The sequence below is a fragment of the Acartia tonsa genome, chromosome 7 (assembly GCF_053477335.1).
Source record: "Acartia tonsa isolate MP-2025a chromosome 7, ASM5347733v1, whole genome shotgun sequence".
In the NCBI taxonomy this organism is placed as follows: Eukaryota; Metazoa; Arthropoda; class Copepoda; order Calanoida; family Acartiidae; genus Acartia; species Acartia tonsa.
This window is the reverse complement of record NC_137266.1, coordinates 28603280-28622062: the sequence shown is the minus strand read 5'-3', so window position 1 is coordinate 28622062 and position 18783 is coordinate 28603280. Positions and strand designations below refer to the sequence as shown.

At 30.5% G+C, this 18783-nt stretch overlaps 1 protein-coding gene across 1 annotated transcript in view; it reads left to right on the top strand.

Moving 5' to 3' along the window:
• The window catches only part of LOC145325224 (muscle-specific protein 300 kDa-like), a 40543-nt gene extending 22483 nt beyond the window's left edge, over positions 1–18060 (top strand). The window contains exons 8-21 of the mRNA XM_080168140.1: positions 3594–3681; positions 5451–5521; positions 5861–5934; positions 9326–9420; positions 9858–9922; positions 11146–11242; positions 13375–13482; positions 13802–13920; positions 14358–14462; positions 15191–15338; positions 15654–15728; positions 16135–16241; positions 16561–16654; positions 17113–18060. Coding sequence (XP_080024266.1) covers positions 3594–3681; positions 5451–5521; positions 5861–5934; positions 9326–9420; positions 9858–9922; positions 11146–11242; positions 13375–13482; positions 13802–13920; positions 14358–14462; positions 15191–15338; positions 15654–15728; positions 16135–16241; positions 16561–16654; positions 17113–17247 — 1381 coding nt within the window. The 3' untranslated portion in view covers positions 17248–18060. The remainder of the gene's footprint in view (positions 1–3593; positions 3682–5450; positions 5522–5860; positions 5935–9325; positions 9421–9857; positions 9923–11145; positions 11243–13374; positions 13483–13801; positions 13921–14357; positions 14463–15190; positions 15339–15653; positions 15729–16134; positions 16242–16560; positions 16655–17112) is intronic.
• The last annotated feature ends 723 nt before the right edge of the window (positions 18061–18783 follow it).

Sequence of the window (18783 nt, the reverse complement as noted above, 5' to 3'; positions counted from 1 at the left end):
TTAAACCAAATCAAAGTAATTTATGTTTCTTTTTAAATAGTAATTACTTTCTAAAAGATCGACTCTTGTGTACAGTGACTTTTTCTAAATCAAAACATAGGCGGCTGTAATTGCACTATTTACATTTTAGCTGCCATTTTTAGCAGCTGTAGGTAGATTATATAAAAGTAGTACTGTGTGCTATTGCTATGAACTTATGGTTTCTTATAGTGGCAGCTTCCACTTGCTGAGTTTATAGTTTTAAAACTATTCTATTTATGTATCTTAAGTAAACTACAAAATAATCATTTTCTATCAATCAGTTTTCAAAATATATAAAAATAAATAACCTTTTCGACACTTTTTTCTTATTTTTTCTTGTTAGTGTTTTTGTATTCAAAATTATGTTTTAATGATCATTCTTTAAAACATAGTTTCAGTGTTTATCTTTCTTTTTCCAATAAAACTTCTTGTCTAGGTCCATGCAAACACACACACAAATACACATAGGCACACACACACTCGCACTTAGAACACAATATATATATTTTAATTTTTGGTGGAGTGCCTACTCCACAATGGGTCGTTCAGTATGTATGTCTGTAATGGACAGAAAGAATAAAGCATCTTTATATTTATCCTATTTCCTCATTGGCTCCCTCTATCCTTCCTTCCAATAAAAATGTTGTATATCACTATTAGAGTGTATACTAGTAGCGGCTTCGCCCCTAGCCTCTACTTGAATTACATCTACCCATATTGACCGTTTTCGGTTTTGTTTTCTTTGTATATTAAAGCAAGATCTAAATTTTAAGTAAGGGAGTGGGTGGAGGTATAATATTTTCCCGTCAAATTGCTCAAAGATAGCCCAGGATTAGTATTACGTTTTCAAGAAACTTCTGGAACGATCGGTAGAGTGGTTTTTTGATAATCTTGCATAAACACATCCTTTATCAAATTTTATATCCTAATTTGATTCTCCTACACCTAGATTCTAAACTTAAACCCTAAAACGTTTTACTATAGCTTTAGACATACTAGATAAATTAATTTATTATCTTATTGTTTCTGGAATATTTCCTAACTTATGCCTTTATATTTCTTAAATGGGACATTGTATTTTATCATAGTAGCATCACATTAATTTAGAGACATTTTCCTTAATATTCTAATACAGATGAGGATAATTAATCAAAAAAAAGAATTATAGCTTTAAATGCCAACTCTTCCCATGGGGGAAAGTAAAGAGTAAGACTAGGCATATCTAAAGTAATTTTGGGATATGAAATAATTAGGGCTCGGTAATTGCCAAATTTTAGCTGAAGATTACTGAAAAAGTGTATAATAGTATGTAGATCTTAAATTAAATTATAGAAACTATTCATCGTATTATTATTATCTATAATACAAAGTAGAACGATGTCTGTCTGTCCGTCTGTCTTTCTGTCTGTCTGTCCCTTAAGATCTCGGTAACCACTGAACCGATCGGATTCTACTCTTCAGGGTATATACCTATTGGTCCTGTGGTGGTTATAAGCTATTTTCTTGGGGGGTGGGACACCCCCAACCCCCCCAAAGCAAAAAAATCCCCCCCCCTTTTTTTTTTTTTTTTTTTTTTTGCTTAAGATTTCCTTGGTCCTTTAACGAATTTTGCCTTAATTTTTTTTATCACCTCTTGTGGCAGAGCCCCTAGAGGCTAGGGGTGAAGCCGCTAGTCTATAATACAAAGTAGAACGATGTCTGTCCGCCTGTCTGTCCGTCTGTCTTTCCGTCTGTCTGTCCGTCTGTCTGTCCGTCTGTCTGTCCGTCTGTCTGTCCGTCTGTCCGTCTGTCTGTCCGTCTGAAGCTTAAGATCTCAGTAACCACTGAACCGATTGGGCTCTACTCTTCAGGGAATATACCTACTGGTCCTGTGATGGTTTTAAGCTATTTTCTTTGGGGGTGGGACACCCCCAACCCCCCAAAAAATTAAAAAATACCCCCCCCCCAAAAAAAAAAAAAAAATAAGTTGATGAAACCTCTTGGGGCAAAGCCCCTAGAGGCTAGGGGCGAAGCCGCTAGTTATACATATAAAGTAGTAAGCGTTTTTTTTGTCTGAAGATTAAGATCTTAGTAACTAATGAACCTATTTGGTTCTCGGTTTTAGGAGACCTCACCTAGGTACTGTGATGGTTTTAGATTTAAGTCTTTGGGTGGTTTTAAGCTATTTTTCTATCTATCCTCTTTCTGCCCCTTTGAAGATACCCCAGCCGCTAGTAAACTTTAAAGTAACATAGCAATCTTTTATCTTATTATGCCAAAAATCTAAACTTGACTTTTTCCTTTATCTTTCTTGTACAAATAATATTTTTTTAGCATAAAAATCTCATTCCATAATACTGCGAAGCTAGAGTTTTTATTTCACTTACAAGGCAAATTTTGGGAAAGCACTAATTCATTTTGACAAATACATTTTTTTTAAAGTAGCGAAGCTGCTCGAAAAGTATTATGTTCGTAGGACGGTTTAGATAGGACAACAACAACAACAAAAAATGAAAAATCATAAAAAAAGAAAAATAGAAAAATTATTAAAAAATGTTAGGAAAATGATAAATCAAATTGGAAGCTTTTTATAGTACCTATAGAAAAGACGTCATGCTGGCCTACCATTGCATTGGTCAAATAAAATGTATTATGGCCTACCATTGCAAATGTAGTCTGTGTATTAGCCTATCATTGGCCATTTTTATTGTATGATGTATAGGCATAATTGGATGGTAAAACTAAAAGACAAACATAAAATAAGAAGAATAAGATAATGAATTCCTTACCCTTTAAATGTATGAAAGTTACAATATATATCAAAGAATTCATCAAAAAAGGCTTGACTTCCTTGTAAAAATTCTCCTTGCTAGAAATTTTTTATTCTGAAGCTTTTATGCATTATCTTTGTTACGCTTTAGAATTAGTTTTAATTTCAATACCAAACATTATGTCATTGCACAAATAAATTTTACTTTGAGTCCAAACGTTTCAACCACCAATTGTGTCTATAGCTTGGGTAATTTTGTGTATTATTATTGGGGATATACATTAATTTATCGGTCATTGTCTTATCCCTTTAGATCCCTGAGTTTATCATTATTGTTTATTTTTGCTGTCTAATTCAGGGACATTATTGTCCTTGTTGGTTCAACATACTGTTATTTTTCTGAATTACAATAAATTCAAATGTGAAGTAGAACTAAACTAAGAAATTAAATTAGACAATTTCTCAAAAAAAACTTTCTGTATCATTCTAGATTTTCCTTATTCAAGATTTTATAATGTTAAATTATATTATTCGATAAAAAAACGTTTTTCATTATCTATAAATTGACAAATGATATACTTATGACTTAATTTATGTTCATTTAAATTTTTAAAAATAATTGTATATCTTTTTAAAATTTATGTAGTTATGAACTAAACATAGCAGTTGATAAAATTTTTATTGCATTTTAAGCAAAATAAATAGACAAACAACAAATTTTTAAAAGTGAAAAATGGTAGTCATTGTTTAGAAATCTTTTTAGATATGCAGATTTTCAAATGTTTTTCATAGATATATTTTTTACCAACTTGATTTATTTTAGGGATATCAGCAGTAACAGTGCCAGTGAAACTGAGGAGTTGATTGAGAGACAAGAGAAGGTTATTGATCAACTTGATAAGAAGAGAAAGGTAACAATATTTGGGAATAGTCCCTTTCGTAACATCGCCCCATAAGGTGTGATTCGTCGTATTTTTAAAATGGCTTTTTATAGGTTAGGTTAGGTTATATTGGGTTAGGTGATTGCCCCACAGGGTTAGGTAATTGGCCCCGCAGGGTTAGAGCCCCCCGCAGGGGCTAGAAATAGGAGAAAAGCTTCTGTGAAAAATACGAAGAATCGCCCCATAAGGTGCGATGTTACAAAAGTGACTATACCCCAATATTTTTCTTACTGTAATAGAAAAAAGTATGAATGTCATACACCTGTGACCATGGCTCAAAACGTCGGTGATGTGATGACAATAGACGTTATGCACTCATTACCATGCACAGGTTGGACTTCTCAGACAAAGGTTATGCAATTAAAAAGTTGGTTGTCTGATGGGTTACCCCAAGACACACACAGCTTTCCGTCACAGAAAGACATACCAGTCAAAACTTTTCTAGATACCAGTATTTCAGTTCAGTTAACCTGGTTTTGTTGGTCTGATTTGTTGGGCAGACAGTAACTATAGGCATAACAGCAGTATTTATGTTCCTTTCATATGTTGAATCAACCATAGGTGGATCAACCAGTCGTATGATTGCCGATCTCAACTGGATTGCAAACATAATGAAGGAGATCATCAAAATGACAACCTTCAATTTTTTCTTGATTTCCATTTTCCCTAATTCTTCTTGTAAAAGGTACCTAAAGTTTATGGCATTGAAGCAATAAATAGATTCGGTTTATTTGATGTTTCCCTCCTGGCTATTAAGTTTAAAGTGAAATTATTTCTTTTAAAAATATTTAAAAATGTATGCATAATTGGTGTCCTTTTTTAATTTTAAATTTATATTTTAAGGTTATAAAATAATATTGATTTTTAACCAAATTTGCAAAATAAAGAAAATGTTGTGAAGTCATAGAGTAAATTAGTTGAGCAGATGAAGAAAAAAAAGACTACTATTAATTGATTTTGAAACATCTAATTTTAAATGTTTGTGAATTTTGAATTGATTATTTGACTATAATCAACTTTAATTATTCTCAAATTATTTGTTACAATCCTAAGCAATGCATAATTAATACTAATGTACTTTTCAGCAGTAAAAAATAAGCTGCAACCTATGCATATTATTATAAATGAATATAATTTTTTATAATTGGTTATAATTTGACATAGATTATCATATGTAATTTACTTCAAAGTACAATTCCACATAATTTCTATTCAATTTATATAATTTCAAAAGAATTATGGTATGTAATTTGTTGTGATTTGCATTAAGTGTCCCAATAAATATTTAAATAATTTGAAATTAGTAAAAGTAATTTTCTTACAAAAATTTTTACCCACATTCATGATAGTTTTTATGAAAGTTTTATTTTTTCATAGTAGTTACAAAAAGTTTAGAAAAATTAGCTACAATTATTACATTTTTAATTTTTTCGTTCAATCACATATTCATTCATTCAATACTTTTTATATTTTTACATGCTAATTCAACGAATTTTAGATTAAAAGTTTAGAAAAAACGTAGAAGTATAGATGTATAATCCAGACAACTACGAGGCCAAAGTGGTTGGAGACTCTTTTCATCTATTAGCAATTTATATTCTGTTCTTTTGTAGAGACTAAGATGTGTTTATATTTCCAACGCTATTACCACCTAATACAAAATCATGTCAGGGTCCCCACCCTGTGGGCAGAGGTACATATAGCTCATGCCCCCTCTATTATTTTACTTTAATATTTAGAACATAAATGAACTGCTGGCCAGAGGAACTAAGCTGAAAGATGATCCCAAGAGTCCTGCTTTCTTAGCAAGGTACAATTTTATTATACCTAATTTTATACCTAATCACAATTTACAAATGTCTATCTGTAGTATCTAAAACACTGACTTCGGATTATGGATTAGAAGATCTGGTTTAATAATAAAAGGTACAACACTTCAACTTTAAGGACCATCAAAAAATCAATAAGAGGGTAATTTTTTCGCGTTGTTAATTTTGAACATTTTATCATTCATATATATACATTTGGTCAAAATAGAACCAAATTGACTTAATAAGTGCATTTGACTAAACGCTTATACACAAAACAATTCCAAAATTTGAAAATACGCGAATAAAATTACCCTCTTATTAATTTCATTCTAATTCAGAGAAGTGGCCAGCATGAGATCTCAATGGGAAGAAACAAACAATTTGGCCATGGATAGACTTGACAGACTTAAAGGTGAGCAATCTTGATAGTTTGACTGTTTCATTTTTCAAATTTAAGTTTTAGATAAAATAAAAAAATAAAGAAGCAAATTATAGTTATAAAAATGACCTCATACAATATTCTAAAGGAAAAAAATATATTTGTCATCACATTAATATCTGCGTGCTCATCTCTTTGTTATGCATTTTAAAATACCTGCTTATAACATATAACAGTTTGAGGTTTAGTTATGATAAAATTTGAAAAAACAAAAACATTTACTCAAATCCAACTTTCTCATTAAATATGCCAAAACTATCAGATGTCAACATTATGTATTTTGACAATACAGCAAATTATTTTGTAGCAAATTTACTATAAAACTTCAAATGTTACAGGTTTGTAGGTTAATTTATTGGTATGTTTTTATGCATTTTTGGGAAAGAAAATTAAAAATGGTTCCATAATGGAAATAGTAAATCTTAAAAAAAAAGTTTAAATACGAAAATTACTTATTCAAAAAATACATATTTGTTTAACTCAGATCTCCAAATTGCTTTCTGATATTGTTTCTGCTTTGGACTTTTTCAATCTAAAAGGTATATAATTAGGAGTTAATAATGAATCTTATTCATGAAATAAGTTGTAACTTTCACAGAGTTTTAAGAAACACTCAATTTTTTGCAAATTCAGATTTGGGTCACAAATTTTTGGGTGAATGATAATATTTGTCTGTAGATGTGAGATTTCACATTTTAGCAGGTCTAGGCAGCCGTGCTTCAAGGCTGATTTTGCTGAGGCTTATAGGCGGCTGACGAGCCCTAACTTTTAGGCAGGGATTAGGGGGCTAAAATATTTACAAAAATAATAGTAATAATAAGAATATGGACTTGTATCATGACAAACAAAGATATTTATTGACATAGTGTGAATGAATCGAGACCCTAGCCTAAAATATTTAGTTTTCTATTTAAGAGAATCTCCACACACGTTCCGGGATGGTTTGCTTTTTAATTTAAAATTTAAATCTTAGTATGAGTTGGTGTTATCTTCCCTTCGAATACGAAGCCATAACATACTGGGGTTGCAGCCGCTAGTATAAATATTAAGTTTATACATTATAGACTAATTTTCAGTCCCAAGAAAAAGCTCTGTTATCACATAAGTAACTTGAGATTAAAATATTTTTAAAAGCATTACATCACTTTAATTATGCGCTTTTCATCCAAACTTGAATACTAATTTCAAGAAAAACATTTTTTCCTTCGCTTTAATTCGCTTTAATTCATTGAGTTGTTATTTCATTGGCAATAAAATCCTTCAAAAGTACGAAAAATAGAAAAAAAAACCTTAATTTTGTCACAATAGACCATTGACGCAAAATTGAAGGCAAAATACTTATTTTTATTTTTATCAAATGTACATTTTTAACCCCCAGTAATATTAACTTGAGACAATTGATAAAGAATAAAGGCTTTGCTTGTTTTTTGAATCAGCTACGCCTTTGCATATATCTTTTATCTTTTATTTGCATAAATGCGAATTCTTTGATATTTGTACTGAAACGAATTAGCACTCTTAAAAATTATTTTATGGTTATATGTATCTTATATTTGTAAGGATAATACAAAAAAGCAAATTAATTTATACCATTATTTACTTTGATGCCTGTCCGTCAGTCCGTCCATTACGCTTTCAGGATATGTGATTTTCTTTGGTTGCTGAACTGATTGATGGTTTCCTATACAAAAAAAACATCCAGTATGTAATTTACTTGGTCCGATTTCAGTATTTCTGTGAGTTTTTCTGAACATTTGTATTTTAAATTACTTTGTCAGTTTGTTCATTTATGTGTTTTTATTGGTTCCAGGACAAACGCGGGAGTCCCAAACGTCGGAGTGGACAAACGCAGGAGAGTTAAAATATTAATTTAATTATGTATTTCTATGCAGATTAGGTTAGGTTAAAATATGAATGTACAAATAAGCCCCTGCAAAGGTTAGGCATTTAAAAAAAACTATAATATGGTCTAAAATAGGTTAGGTTAGGTTAAGTGTCCACTCCTGCGTTTGTCCACTCCGACGTTTGGGACTCGTTTGTCATAGGACCGTTTTTATTCTTCGTTTCTCATGAATGTTGTCATTATTGTTTAATTTTCAAAATCTTTCTACGGCAATGAAGAACAATTTTCGTGTATTTTTAAGAGTGTAGAATTAAGGTTGCTTTTGGCCACAACATTTCTGAATTTATATCTTATTCAATACTTAAATTGTCATTTCCATAATATTTCAAAATATTTACATACAAGCTTCTATCCTTGTATAAAAGTAACAGGATGTCTATCTGTGTAAAGTGTAGGATCTCGCTTACCGCTGAACCGAGATGTTTCTCCTTTGCATCGAAGCCTCTTTTAGATCTAGGGAAGGTTTTTAACTTTTTAAGGGAAGGGCACTTCCACCCTCCCCTGATTTTTTATACCCTTGTTTGACAATCTAAAAATGAAAGTTAAGGATAGACTCTCCCCCTCCCTCATTTTACCTCAAGTGCCACTAGAGTATATAAACCTATTTAAATAGACTAGTTTAAGAATGTACTATAACCCAGGGATCACAAGGGATAAGACAATGGCCTATAAATTGATGTACATCCCGAATGATGATACACAAAATTACCCCATCTGTGGATTAAAATTATTGGTTGAAACGTTGGAACACTCAACTTAATACACCAATCAATCAAAATTCACAAAGTATCAAAAGCGTTAAGTCAACGAATAAGAAAAAGTTATTAAAAGACTTTGTGGACTAGTGTAATAAACAGTCCATTATTCTCTCTCTGATTGTAACCTATGGGTGTGTGTTTGTGTTTGCATTTGTGTAAATAAAATTTAGTCTGATGAAATTACATCTCAGTGCATTTTATTTACAACTTCTAATTAGGATTTTAACAAAATAGACAAATTTTCTAGTTAAAACAAGATTTATATATTACATGGAAAAATTTAGAAATCCTTAGAAGTTTTCAATAAGTTAGTTTTCATTGCCTTTAGTATAGAGGGGCTCTGCATTAAATCCATCCTAACATCTAAATGTAAAACTAAAATAGTAAATAAGACTCTAGGGGCAATTATGGAGCTGTGGGGGGATTTAACCAACCCCCCATTACAATTTAAGTTTAAAAAAAAGAGGTGGGGCATTTCTTATAAGATATTTATAAACCTTACCTGGACCATTAAAAAGCTTTATGTAAGGAGAATTATTTCTGTTCGGCGTTTAGCGAGATAATTCGCGCCAGAATAAAAAGAATAAATAAGCTTTCTACCTTTCTACCTTGTATAATAGGATAAGGACAATAGCTGGACATTCAGTAAATTCATAAATATAGATAAATACCGTAAACTAATGATAATTTTGTTTTCTTTCAGCTAATCTTGAAGCCTGGGAAACCTATGAGAAGAGAAGGAATGATCTGTTTGAGAAATTGGTTGGTGCGGATAAAGAACTTGAGGATATCAAAAAGGTAAAAAGATTCATATGATTTTTAATTATCACAAAAATTATACATACGTTTTCGAACTTTAAGTAAAATGTTTCTAGTATTTCTCAATATGCCTGTAGTTTGAGTGGGGTTGCAAATCCCCTCCCTCTAATTTATCCCTTTATAGATAAGAATAGGATTGTACAAGGTAACAATGTCCAAACTTTTCAATTAATAATTCTAATCCACTGATACAAAATTATTATTTTGTTTATCTTATTTGGGGGATGGGGGGGGGGGGGGGTATTTATGTATCGAATCGTATTACAACTTTAACGGCTATGAAAATAATTAAAGTTAAATTTATTACTTATTTTCTATTATATGATATGATACACGTTTTTTTTCAGTATGGCTCAGAACCTTAATCGGGCCATTGTGACTGGAAAATATAATATTTGATATTTTGTTTTCTTTAGATTTATGACCCTGCTGTTGGACCCGAAGACTTAAAGAAAAGATTGACTAATGCTGCTTCTATTAGGTAATAATCTATTAATCCATTTTTCATCTATTCTTTGAAATTTTGTCCATTTAAACATGTATTAGATATCAAGAACATTTTCTCAAGACTGGTTTTTATCTCAACTTTTATCCAACCATTTATTTATGTATCCATTAATGCATCTGAATTGGATAGAACATGGATGATAAAATTACCAAAATACACTATATTTTTTAAGGACATATATAAAGTTTTAGTACTTGATTAATATTATAGAAATGCTTTGATATTAATGTTATACATTGTTAAAAAAATCAGATTGATTGCAAAATTGTAACTCGATGGGAAAATTCTATCATGCCTGAATTAACGAAAAGACCCATCCGTTACGCATAGACGAATGGACGTGGAGACGTAACTACCCTAATTATAGAAAAGCTTCGTCATTTAGAATATTAAAAAATAATATATAAATGTAATTTATAGTAATTAGTAACATTTAGTAAATTATATATTACTAAAAAATGTCATGTTCTATAATGTTATTTTTATATTTATACTGTATTATATTGGATCAGGGATCCAAAGGGATAAGACATTAGCGGATAAACTGATGTAAATCCCCGATCATTATACACGAAATTACCCCATCTGTAAATTACACTTAATGGTTGAAACGTTTTGCATTTAATGAACCCGCCAATTTAAAATCAATAAAAGCCCCCAAAGTTGTTAAGCCAAAGAATAATAAAAAACGTAAAAACGTTGTCATAAAACTTTAGGGACAATCCAATGTCCCTTCTCTCTCTGACATTGGATATTGGAAAAATACTTAGAGAGTTTTATAATTATTCTTATATACAGTTTTTCCTTGCAAACCTTAAAAATATACCATACAAATGTATTATAGCCTAAAACATCCCAAGACCTAAATTTAAAAATAGCTAAAACTATCTCAATTCCTAAAAGAGCTTCTCGACAATTGTGAACTAACTGGGTTCAGTAGCTATATGCAATACAAAGGTACAGACAAAAAAAACCTTACTACCTGCGCCCCCAGCATCAAGGTACTAAAAGAGGCAAAAAGGGACTGCTATAAGAATAACTTAAAACCACCCCAAGACGTAAAACAGAAAATGAAACAGCCTAAAACTACGAAAACTATATGAAGCTTATTTACCATAAAGAACCCAATCGGTTCATTTGTTAATGAGTTCTTAAGCTTCAGACGAAGAAACCTTATAACCTTGATATTTTTTCAGGAAAACTTTGAGTAGCATATTTGAGACAGTAAGTGGGGCTAACGATGTTGTCCAAACTCTTCTTACCGATGAAATGAAAATGGAATTAAATGAACAGGTATACAATACTATTTTTATCTCTCTATCAATCAATTAATATTTATTGCTTAATCTTACATTTTATTTCTCTTTTTAACAATGTCCAATTGAAATTAAAATTAATTACTAAACGAACCTTTCGATCTCTTCATTTTTGTTTTACAACATTTTATTCTATTTTTAAAAATCCATCTATTTATCTATCTATCAATATCCTAATATTAACTGTTTCATTTTACATTCCTAATTATTCATTTATCTTTTATTATCCATCTATAGAAAAATATATTCATACTTATTTATGTTTCAAATATTATAAATGAAAATATAAATGAACCGATTTGTTTTCTAGACGACTACCAATCAGTCTCTCAATATTTATTGTTCATAATTATATTTTGTTTACCTATCTATCTTGTAATATTCATTCATCTATCTCTATATATCAATATATCTATCCATTTCTGTTTGCCAAAAATTAAATTAAAATTTTAAACAATTATATTTTCTACTAGCTATTCATAATTCAGTATTGATTTATCTATGAATTGGCCTATATATCTATAATAGGCTTCTATAATTTTTGATCAAATTTTTTTTTAGAGCATGTGTTGTAAATAATCTTAAAAAATATACAGTTCAAAAATGTTAATTCAATATTTAATTGTAAACCAGGAAGAATTCAGAGAAAAAAAACAATATATTTTCCTAGCAAATTGTTTTCTTATTTGTTTTGAGAAAATTTCAGAAAGAAAATTATTCGCTTTCTTTCCTTTTCCTAAATATATATTCACTTTGATCTTTTTATTCTATTTGTTTAAGTTTTACAATAAACGTTTATTGTAGAGTTTTGTATTAAATGCTACATTTATGTCAAACTGACTACAAATACTTTTTTTTACACTAGCGGCTTCGCCCCTAGCCTCTAGGGGCTTCGCCCTATATAGTTTTGGGAAGTCAACCCTCCTTAATAGAAATATTCAAAAAAAATATTCTTCGTTTAATTACTCTGTGATAAAATTAAACCCAGGTTGTGCGCTTTATGCAGAAAAATTTTAATTTGTACAAATTAAACCCAGGTTGTTTGCCGTATACAAAAAAATTTCAATTCGTAAAAATTAGACCTAGGTTGTTCGCATACACAAAAATTAAAATAAAAAAAAAATATAATTTTATTTTTTTTTGGGGGGGGGGATTCATGGGGGCTTTGTCCCATGTTGCAGTGGGGTTCCCCCACCCCAATTACTGGTTTTTGTTTAAAAAAATTAAAAAAAAAAAAAATTTTGGAAGTGGGGATTTTTTTATTTTTGGGGGGGTTGGAGTGTCCCACCTCCCAAGAAAATAGCTTAAAACCACCAGAGGACCAGTAGGTATATTCCCAGAAGGGTAGAGCCCAATTTGATCAGCAGTTACTGAGATTTTACAAAAAATGTAAAAAAAAAAATTTGGGGGGTTGGATTTTTTTTATTTTTGGGGGGGTTGGGGGTGTCCCACCCCCCAAGAAAATAGCCTAAAACCACCACAAGACCAGTAGGTATATTCCCTGAAGAGTAGAATCCGATCGGTTCAGTGGTTACCGAGATCTTAAGGGACAGACAGACAGACGGACAGACAGACGGACAGACGGTCAGACGGACAGACATCAAGCTACTTTGTATTATAGATACAGTACAAGTAAGCTACCATTTGAATGCAATTTTTTTTATAAAATAAAAATTAATAGTTTTAGTAGTGAAGTTACTATATAGTTAACTTTTTCTATCTGTTCTTCTATCAGTGACTCTGTAACACTATGGGAAAAATGTAATTTTGTCAGCTGCTATTTAAGAATTTAGATTTAAAAAAATATATATCTCTTACCAAAGAGCATCCGTCAGTTTGATAGTCAGGATACAAAAAACATTTGAAAAAGGTTTTGTGATTTTTTTTATTGTTTGAAAATTAAATATTCGCTCTCTTTTTTATGAAACACTAAACATCTACTCCATAACTCACTTTATCTGTATGCCAATCCAAGATTTCTTGTGCCTCGCTAATTAATGGATGTTTTCATAATAACCATCTAATTATTAAACCTATGTTATTTGTTTATGTATATAAAAATCAAACAGCTATTTATTAATTAATGAAACTATTTATCTATATATCTAGGTTGATGAGCTAAAGTATAAGATGAATGTAAATGATAATATTGACGAGAAACTGAAGAAAATTGAAGAATTTAATGGCAATCTCAAAGAATTCCTTGTTGTGCTGGAGGTAAATTTCTTGGATTTGGCGTTAGATACCTGGAATATCAGGGATTTAAAGGGATCAGACAATGGCCGATTTATTGATGTACCTCCCCAAAATTACCCTTTCTGTAGATCACAATTAGTGGTTAAATCCATACAAACCAACCAATCAAAAATCATTAAAAGTCCTCAAAGTTGTTAAGCCAACGAATAAATAGTAAAATCATGCCCTTTCCTGCCAGAATCTGTACAAAATTTCAACCAATGACATGTTTGGAATGTACCTCCGCTGATCTCCGATTAGCCGATTTAGAGAGTCTCTAGATTATCTTTATTCTACGTAGGAACTAGAGAAGTGGGTGGCAGCTGGACGTGCCAGAATGACAGAACTTTCAAATCCTGACGCCAAGTTTGAGGGAGAGGAAAGAGTTTTGGCCACCATGCAGCTTGGAGATGATATTAGGTAGGATAGAGGGATTCATTGCTAGATCAGAAAGCTAGGTTAAAAAGCTAGATAAATATATTAACTACAGAATGTATACCTAGATTTGATAATTAAATTTATGAACCAATTTATAGATATAGATTGCTATATTGATTTATATCTATTAATAGATTGATAGATCTATGTATTTATGTATTGAATGATAGATGGACTGATGGATAGGGGTTGTTTGATAAATTGATCATTTGATTGATTAGTAAAAAGATAGAGGAGTGATTAAGGAAGATTTAATATTAGACCAATGTAAATTAATTTATATTATGTTTTACTAGACATTAAAGATTAATCAATGGTCTATTATTGGACCAAACAATTATTAATTATTACTTCGAATGTTGAAACACTGAAAATAAATCTACCTAAAGTTTAGTAGTATTACTGTTGTCCTATTATAGAGAAAAGATGGAAGTCCACAACCAACAACAGAACAAATGGGAGGATAACCTCTACCCGTCAGAGGCTGGAGAAGATACCCCTGAATGCCAAGCTATTTCATCGAGGTAGAAGGATTAATTGAAAGATACATCGGAATGTTTTCTAAATAGACATGAAGATAGAACATGAAATAGAAATATACTTTAATTTATAGAGAGATGGATCAATATATTTACGGATTAGTACTTAAATAGATGCATAATTAGATAAATAGAATGAGAGATAGATGGATTGATAGGTATATTGAGCATTGAATAGATTAATTGATAGATACTTTGATTAATGATTCATGGATTCTATGATAATTAGATAAACTAATGATTAAGGAACTTTCCTTACTCGTAATTTGTATGGCCGTTGAGACATTTAAAATGGTGGTCCTAAAAAGTTAGTTGTTCTATTTGTTCGTTTGTTTTTTATGCTTAAGAATATAAATATATACACGGGAAGAGGTTTCATGCTTTTCATGTTTTTTATATGATTAAGGTTTTGTGATTTTCATTACTTTCTTTCAGTGTTAAAATTGTATAATTAAGCCTAGGACACCATGGGGTCCACATTCTGTCATTTGTAAGTCCTTATGTCTGTCTATGTATAAAAGTAAGTATAATTCTTTTTTTTGGTTAGTTTTTATTAATTTTGAGGTGATTTTAAAGGGCAATATAATTTCTGTATGTTTAAGGTTTGTATGTCTTTACACGAAAGTACAGTTATCTTATTTTCATAACTAAAAAGCATCAGTTTTCATGAAAACTATTCTTTGTTTTGTTAATTTAAAACTCGTATTCACTAGAATGGACACAGTAAAGGACACACTTGAGGAGCTGAACGGTGAAGTAGAAGCAGAAGCCTCCAAGTATGGTGAGGATGTGAAACATCTGGCTGACTTCACAAACTCTTGCAAGAAGTTTGAACCTTGGATGGCCAAGGCTGAAACAAAGGTTTGTGTTTTCAAGTTTTGGTAATAAGTAGAGCAAGTGTATATCTACTCTGCAACGAGAGTATATCTGTTAGTCAAACTGACTAAGACTGTCCAACAATCACTCAAATTAATTATATATTCTCTACACAGTTTCTTTACGTGATTGCAAACACCATATAACATCAACATTAATTAGAAGAACTCTTGGCAACTTTAAATTCTAAATCTATTCTTTTAAAATAAAAAGTATTTACTTTTAGGTTTAACTTTCTTATTTGATAATGAATTTAACATTAAACTATTTTTTTTTTTTTGTAAAAATCCACTAATTCAGGTGAAGAGTGGTTTGAAGAAACCTGAATCATTAGAAGAAGCAAAGGAACTTGACACAGAAGCAAAAACATTCTTGGTAACTTTGTTTCTATTTACAGAAATATAAATAATATACAGAGATTTAATACAAATTATAATGTTGTCTATATAGAAAGATTCAGTTAAAGATTAGTAAAAAAAAATACAATGTGAGGGTTATAATCTCGACCAAACTATTTTAATTGCTATAAGAAAAGATTAGAAGATCCCTCTAAGTTAAGTAACTGCAGGGATATTTAGAGCCTTATGTCATTCATTTCAACACTAATAAACAGATTTACACTCCATAGAAGTTTTAACAAATTATTACATTACTCTTTTCAATTCCTAACATAGAATTAAATGATTGCCATTTTTAGTCATTTTATGACTAACTAAATACTTCATAATTCCTAAATTCTTTATTTGTTTTCAAAGTAATTTAAGTCAAATATATTGTTAAGGAAACATCAACAAATATGAAACAGTTGCTTGATGATGGTAAAGCCTCAGCTGACAAGATGGCCAAGCACGATGAACCAGACAGAAAATATGCTGAATTCATTGCTGGGTAAATCAATTTGACCAATAAAACTTTAGCATCAGTAAAAATAAAAAATACTATTTCTCCTAGTATTTCTTTTTCTGTTCTTGTTGTGTAAAACAGACAATCCAATTTATGATTGCACGGTACTTATTTGCAAGTCCCAAATGTGTATTGTAATTAGATGCGCCTGCTTATGAGCCAATGCACTCTATTAAGTTGTACTTTGTATGACAGTCACTTAACATAGCAGCAACTGAAACATTTCTACCTCTATCATGACACAGTGTGCTCTAGAATCAGCCTGAACACTGTCAGAACAAGTATAATAAAAATATGTATTTAGATGGAAGAAAATCAATGCAATGGCAGAGGCTTGGGTGAAAAGAATGGACGAGATGATCAAGATGTGGGAGAAACAGGCGGCCACTGCAGATAAGGTGCTTATCTTATTCTATCATTTTCCTTAAAATAAAGTAACGGGATGCCTGTCTGTTTGTTTGTACCAAAGGATCTTGCTAACTGATGAACAGATATGGTTTTCCTTTACAGGGTAGCTTCTAATAAGTCCTGGGAAGATTTATAACTATTTTGGGGGAGGCTAACATCAACCTCCCAAGAGAAATCGCAAAAAAAACAAAAGTTTTCTTTAGTCTTTTAATATTTGAAATACACACAAAAACACAGTTATTGAACCTGTCATTCCTAACAGGCATATCTCTTTTTATGGCCTGTATGAAAACAATGTGTTACTACACATTACTGCATATTTCTTATCTATTACTGCCATTTGGGAAGAAAATTTTGATTGTATAAATAATGTATATGATATTCATTTATTATTGTTGTACTTTTTATGTATGTACACCCAAGAATAATAAATCTAATTCTAATTTAGGTGAATGCTGCCCTAACCGCTCCAGCTGACAGTGATATCAAGGTGGAAGATCTTGAGGGACTCCTGGCTGACATGAAGAAAATGTTCATTGAGAAACAGAAAATGGTGGATGGATTGAATGTTGTCCCATCCTGAAAAATGCTTTGATTTCATTGATGATTTGCTGTAATAAAGTATTATTTTGGTTTTAAACTAGCTTATTTTAACACTAACCTCCAAAAACACAGAATTTAAACATCTAAGACAAATTATCTGAAGTCATGGTTGTTTGAATTCTTAAATTTCTGAAAACTGTTTAAAATAAGCTAATTTATTTCCCAAAAATCTTTTTGCTACAGTAAAGTTGTCACAAACGAATGCTCAATTAATGTTGATAATTCTCAAAAAGAATCTTATTTGTATATTTAATGTAAAATATGATCTTTGTTTGTTAAATTGTAATTATTATACCAATTACTTTTGATAATTAAGTGAATATGTTTTAATTAAACCTATTATTGCAAAAGTTTAAATTTTAAAAATTTTTACTCATAGAATTTAGGATCATGATTTATTAAATGCCAAAGGAAGGTAGTTTTATAAATTTAATGTTTTCAAGTAGCATTTGCAGCTTATAAAATTGTTTTAATGATTTGTTTTTAATTGCTCCTTAAGTCATAAATCCAATCATAAAAATAGATTTTGATAAACTAATTATAGATTTGATATCTAAGTTAGTCTTAAATGCCAGAATATTGGCAAGCATGATGTAAACATTATAAAGTTTTTAGAAAACTAAGTTTATTTTTGCAATAGTTTTAACTAAGAGTACATTTTTGTAAATTTCAAATTCATTTTTGAGAAGGATTTATTTTGTAATGAAATGATAACTGTTGTAAATTGAATGTAATAATTATGCTATAATCACAATGTAAAAATCTTTTAAATAAATTGTATCAGAGTAAAGAATCGTGTTTTGGTAAGGATATATCATCTGAAAAAAACCTGTTACCCCCAAGTTATCAAACAAATCTTGATTGTTATCATTTCCAAATACCCAGTGATGATAATTTGCTAAGAAGGTGTACACGACTGACTATTTGTTAGACAGATGTACAGCCAATTGTTAACTATAGAGTTGCTGCTCTACTTAAAACCAACCAATATAAAAACAACTTTTTACCCTGACATAAATGCTAAATGTTTTTCTTTTATGTTGATATGATTTTGTTATGAAAAGAAAATGTAAGAAAAATAAGATTTTGGGTATACCGTCAAAACCGCGCAAAAATCGGATCTACTGTAATTATCTCACAATATATTGCGTGCCCAATCTGATAATCTTTCCATTGTTGAACCGTTTCTGTTACTTTAATGTTAAGAAAAAGGCGATAAGACAAAAAGAGCTTATTTTTAGCGAAAAATACAACTTATTTGGGTGCGAAACTATCAACTATTTTGGTGGAATTAAAGGTACACCAAGATTTTCTACAACATACCTAAGATCAAACAAATATTAACATTAAGAAATCTTTTAATGGAGAGAAAAAAGTCAAGTAAGAATTTTTTCATGAGTAGCGAAGCTAAAAGAGTTATTACCCTTGGATCTACAGGGATAAGACAATGGCCGATACATTTAGATACATCCCCAATGATGATATACAAAATGACTCCGTCTGTAGATAAAAATTT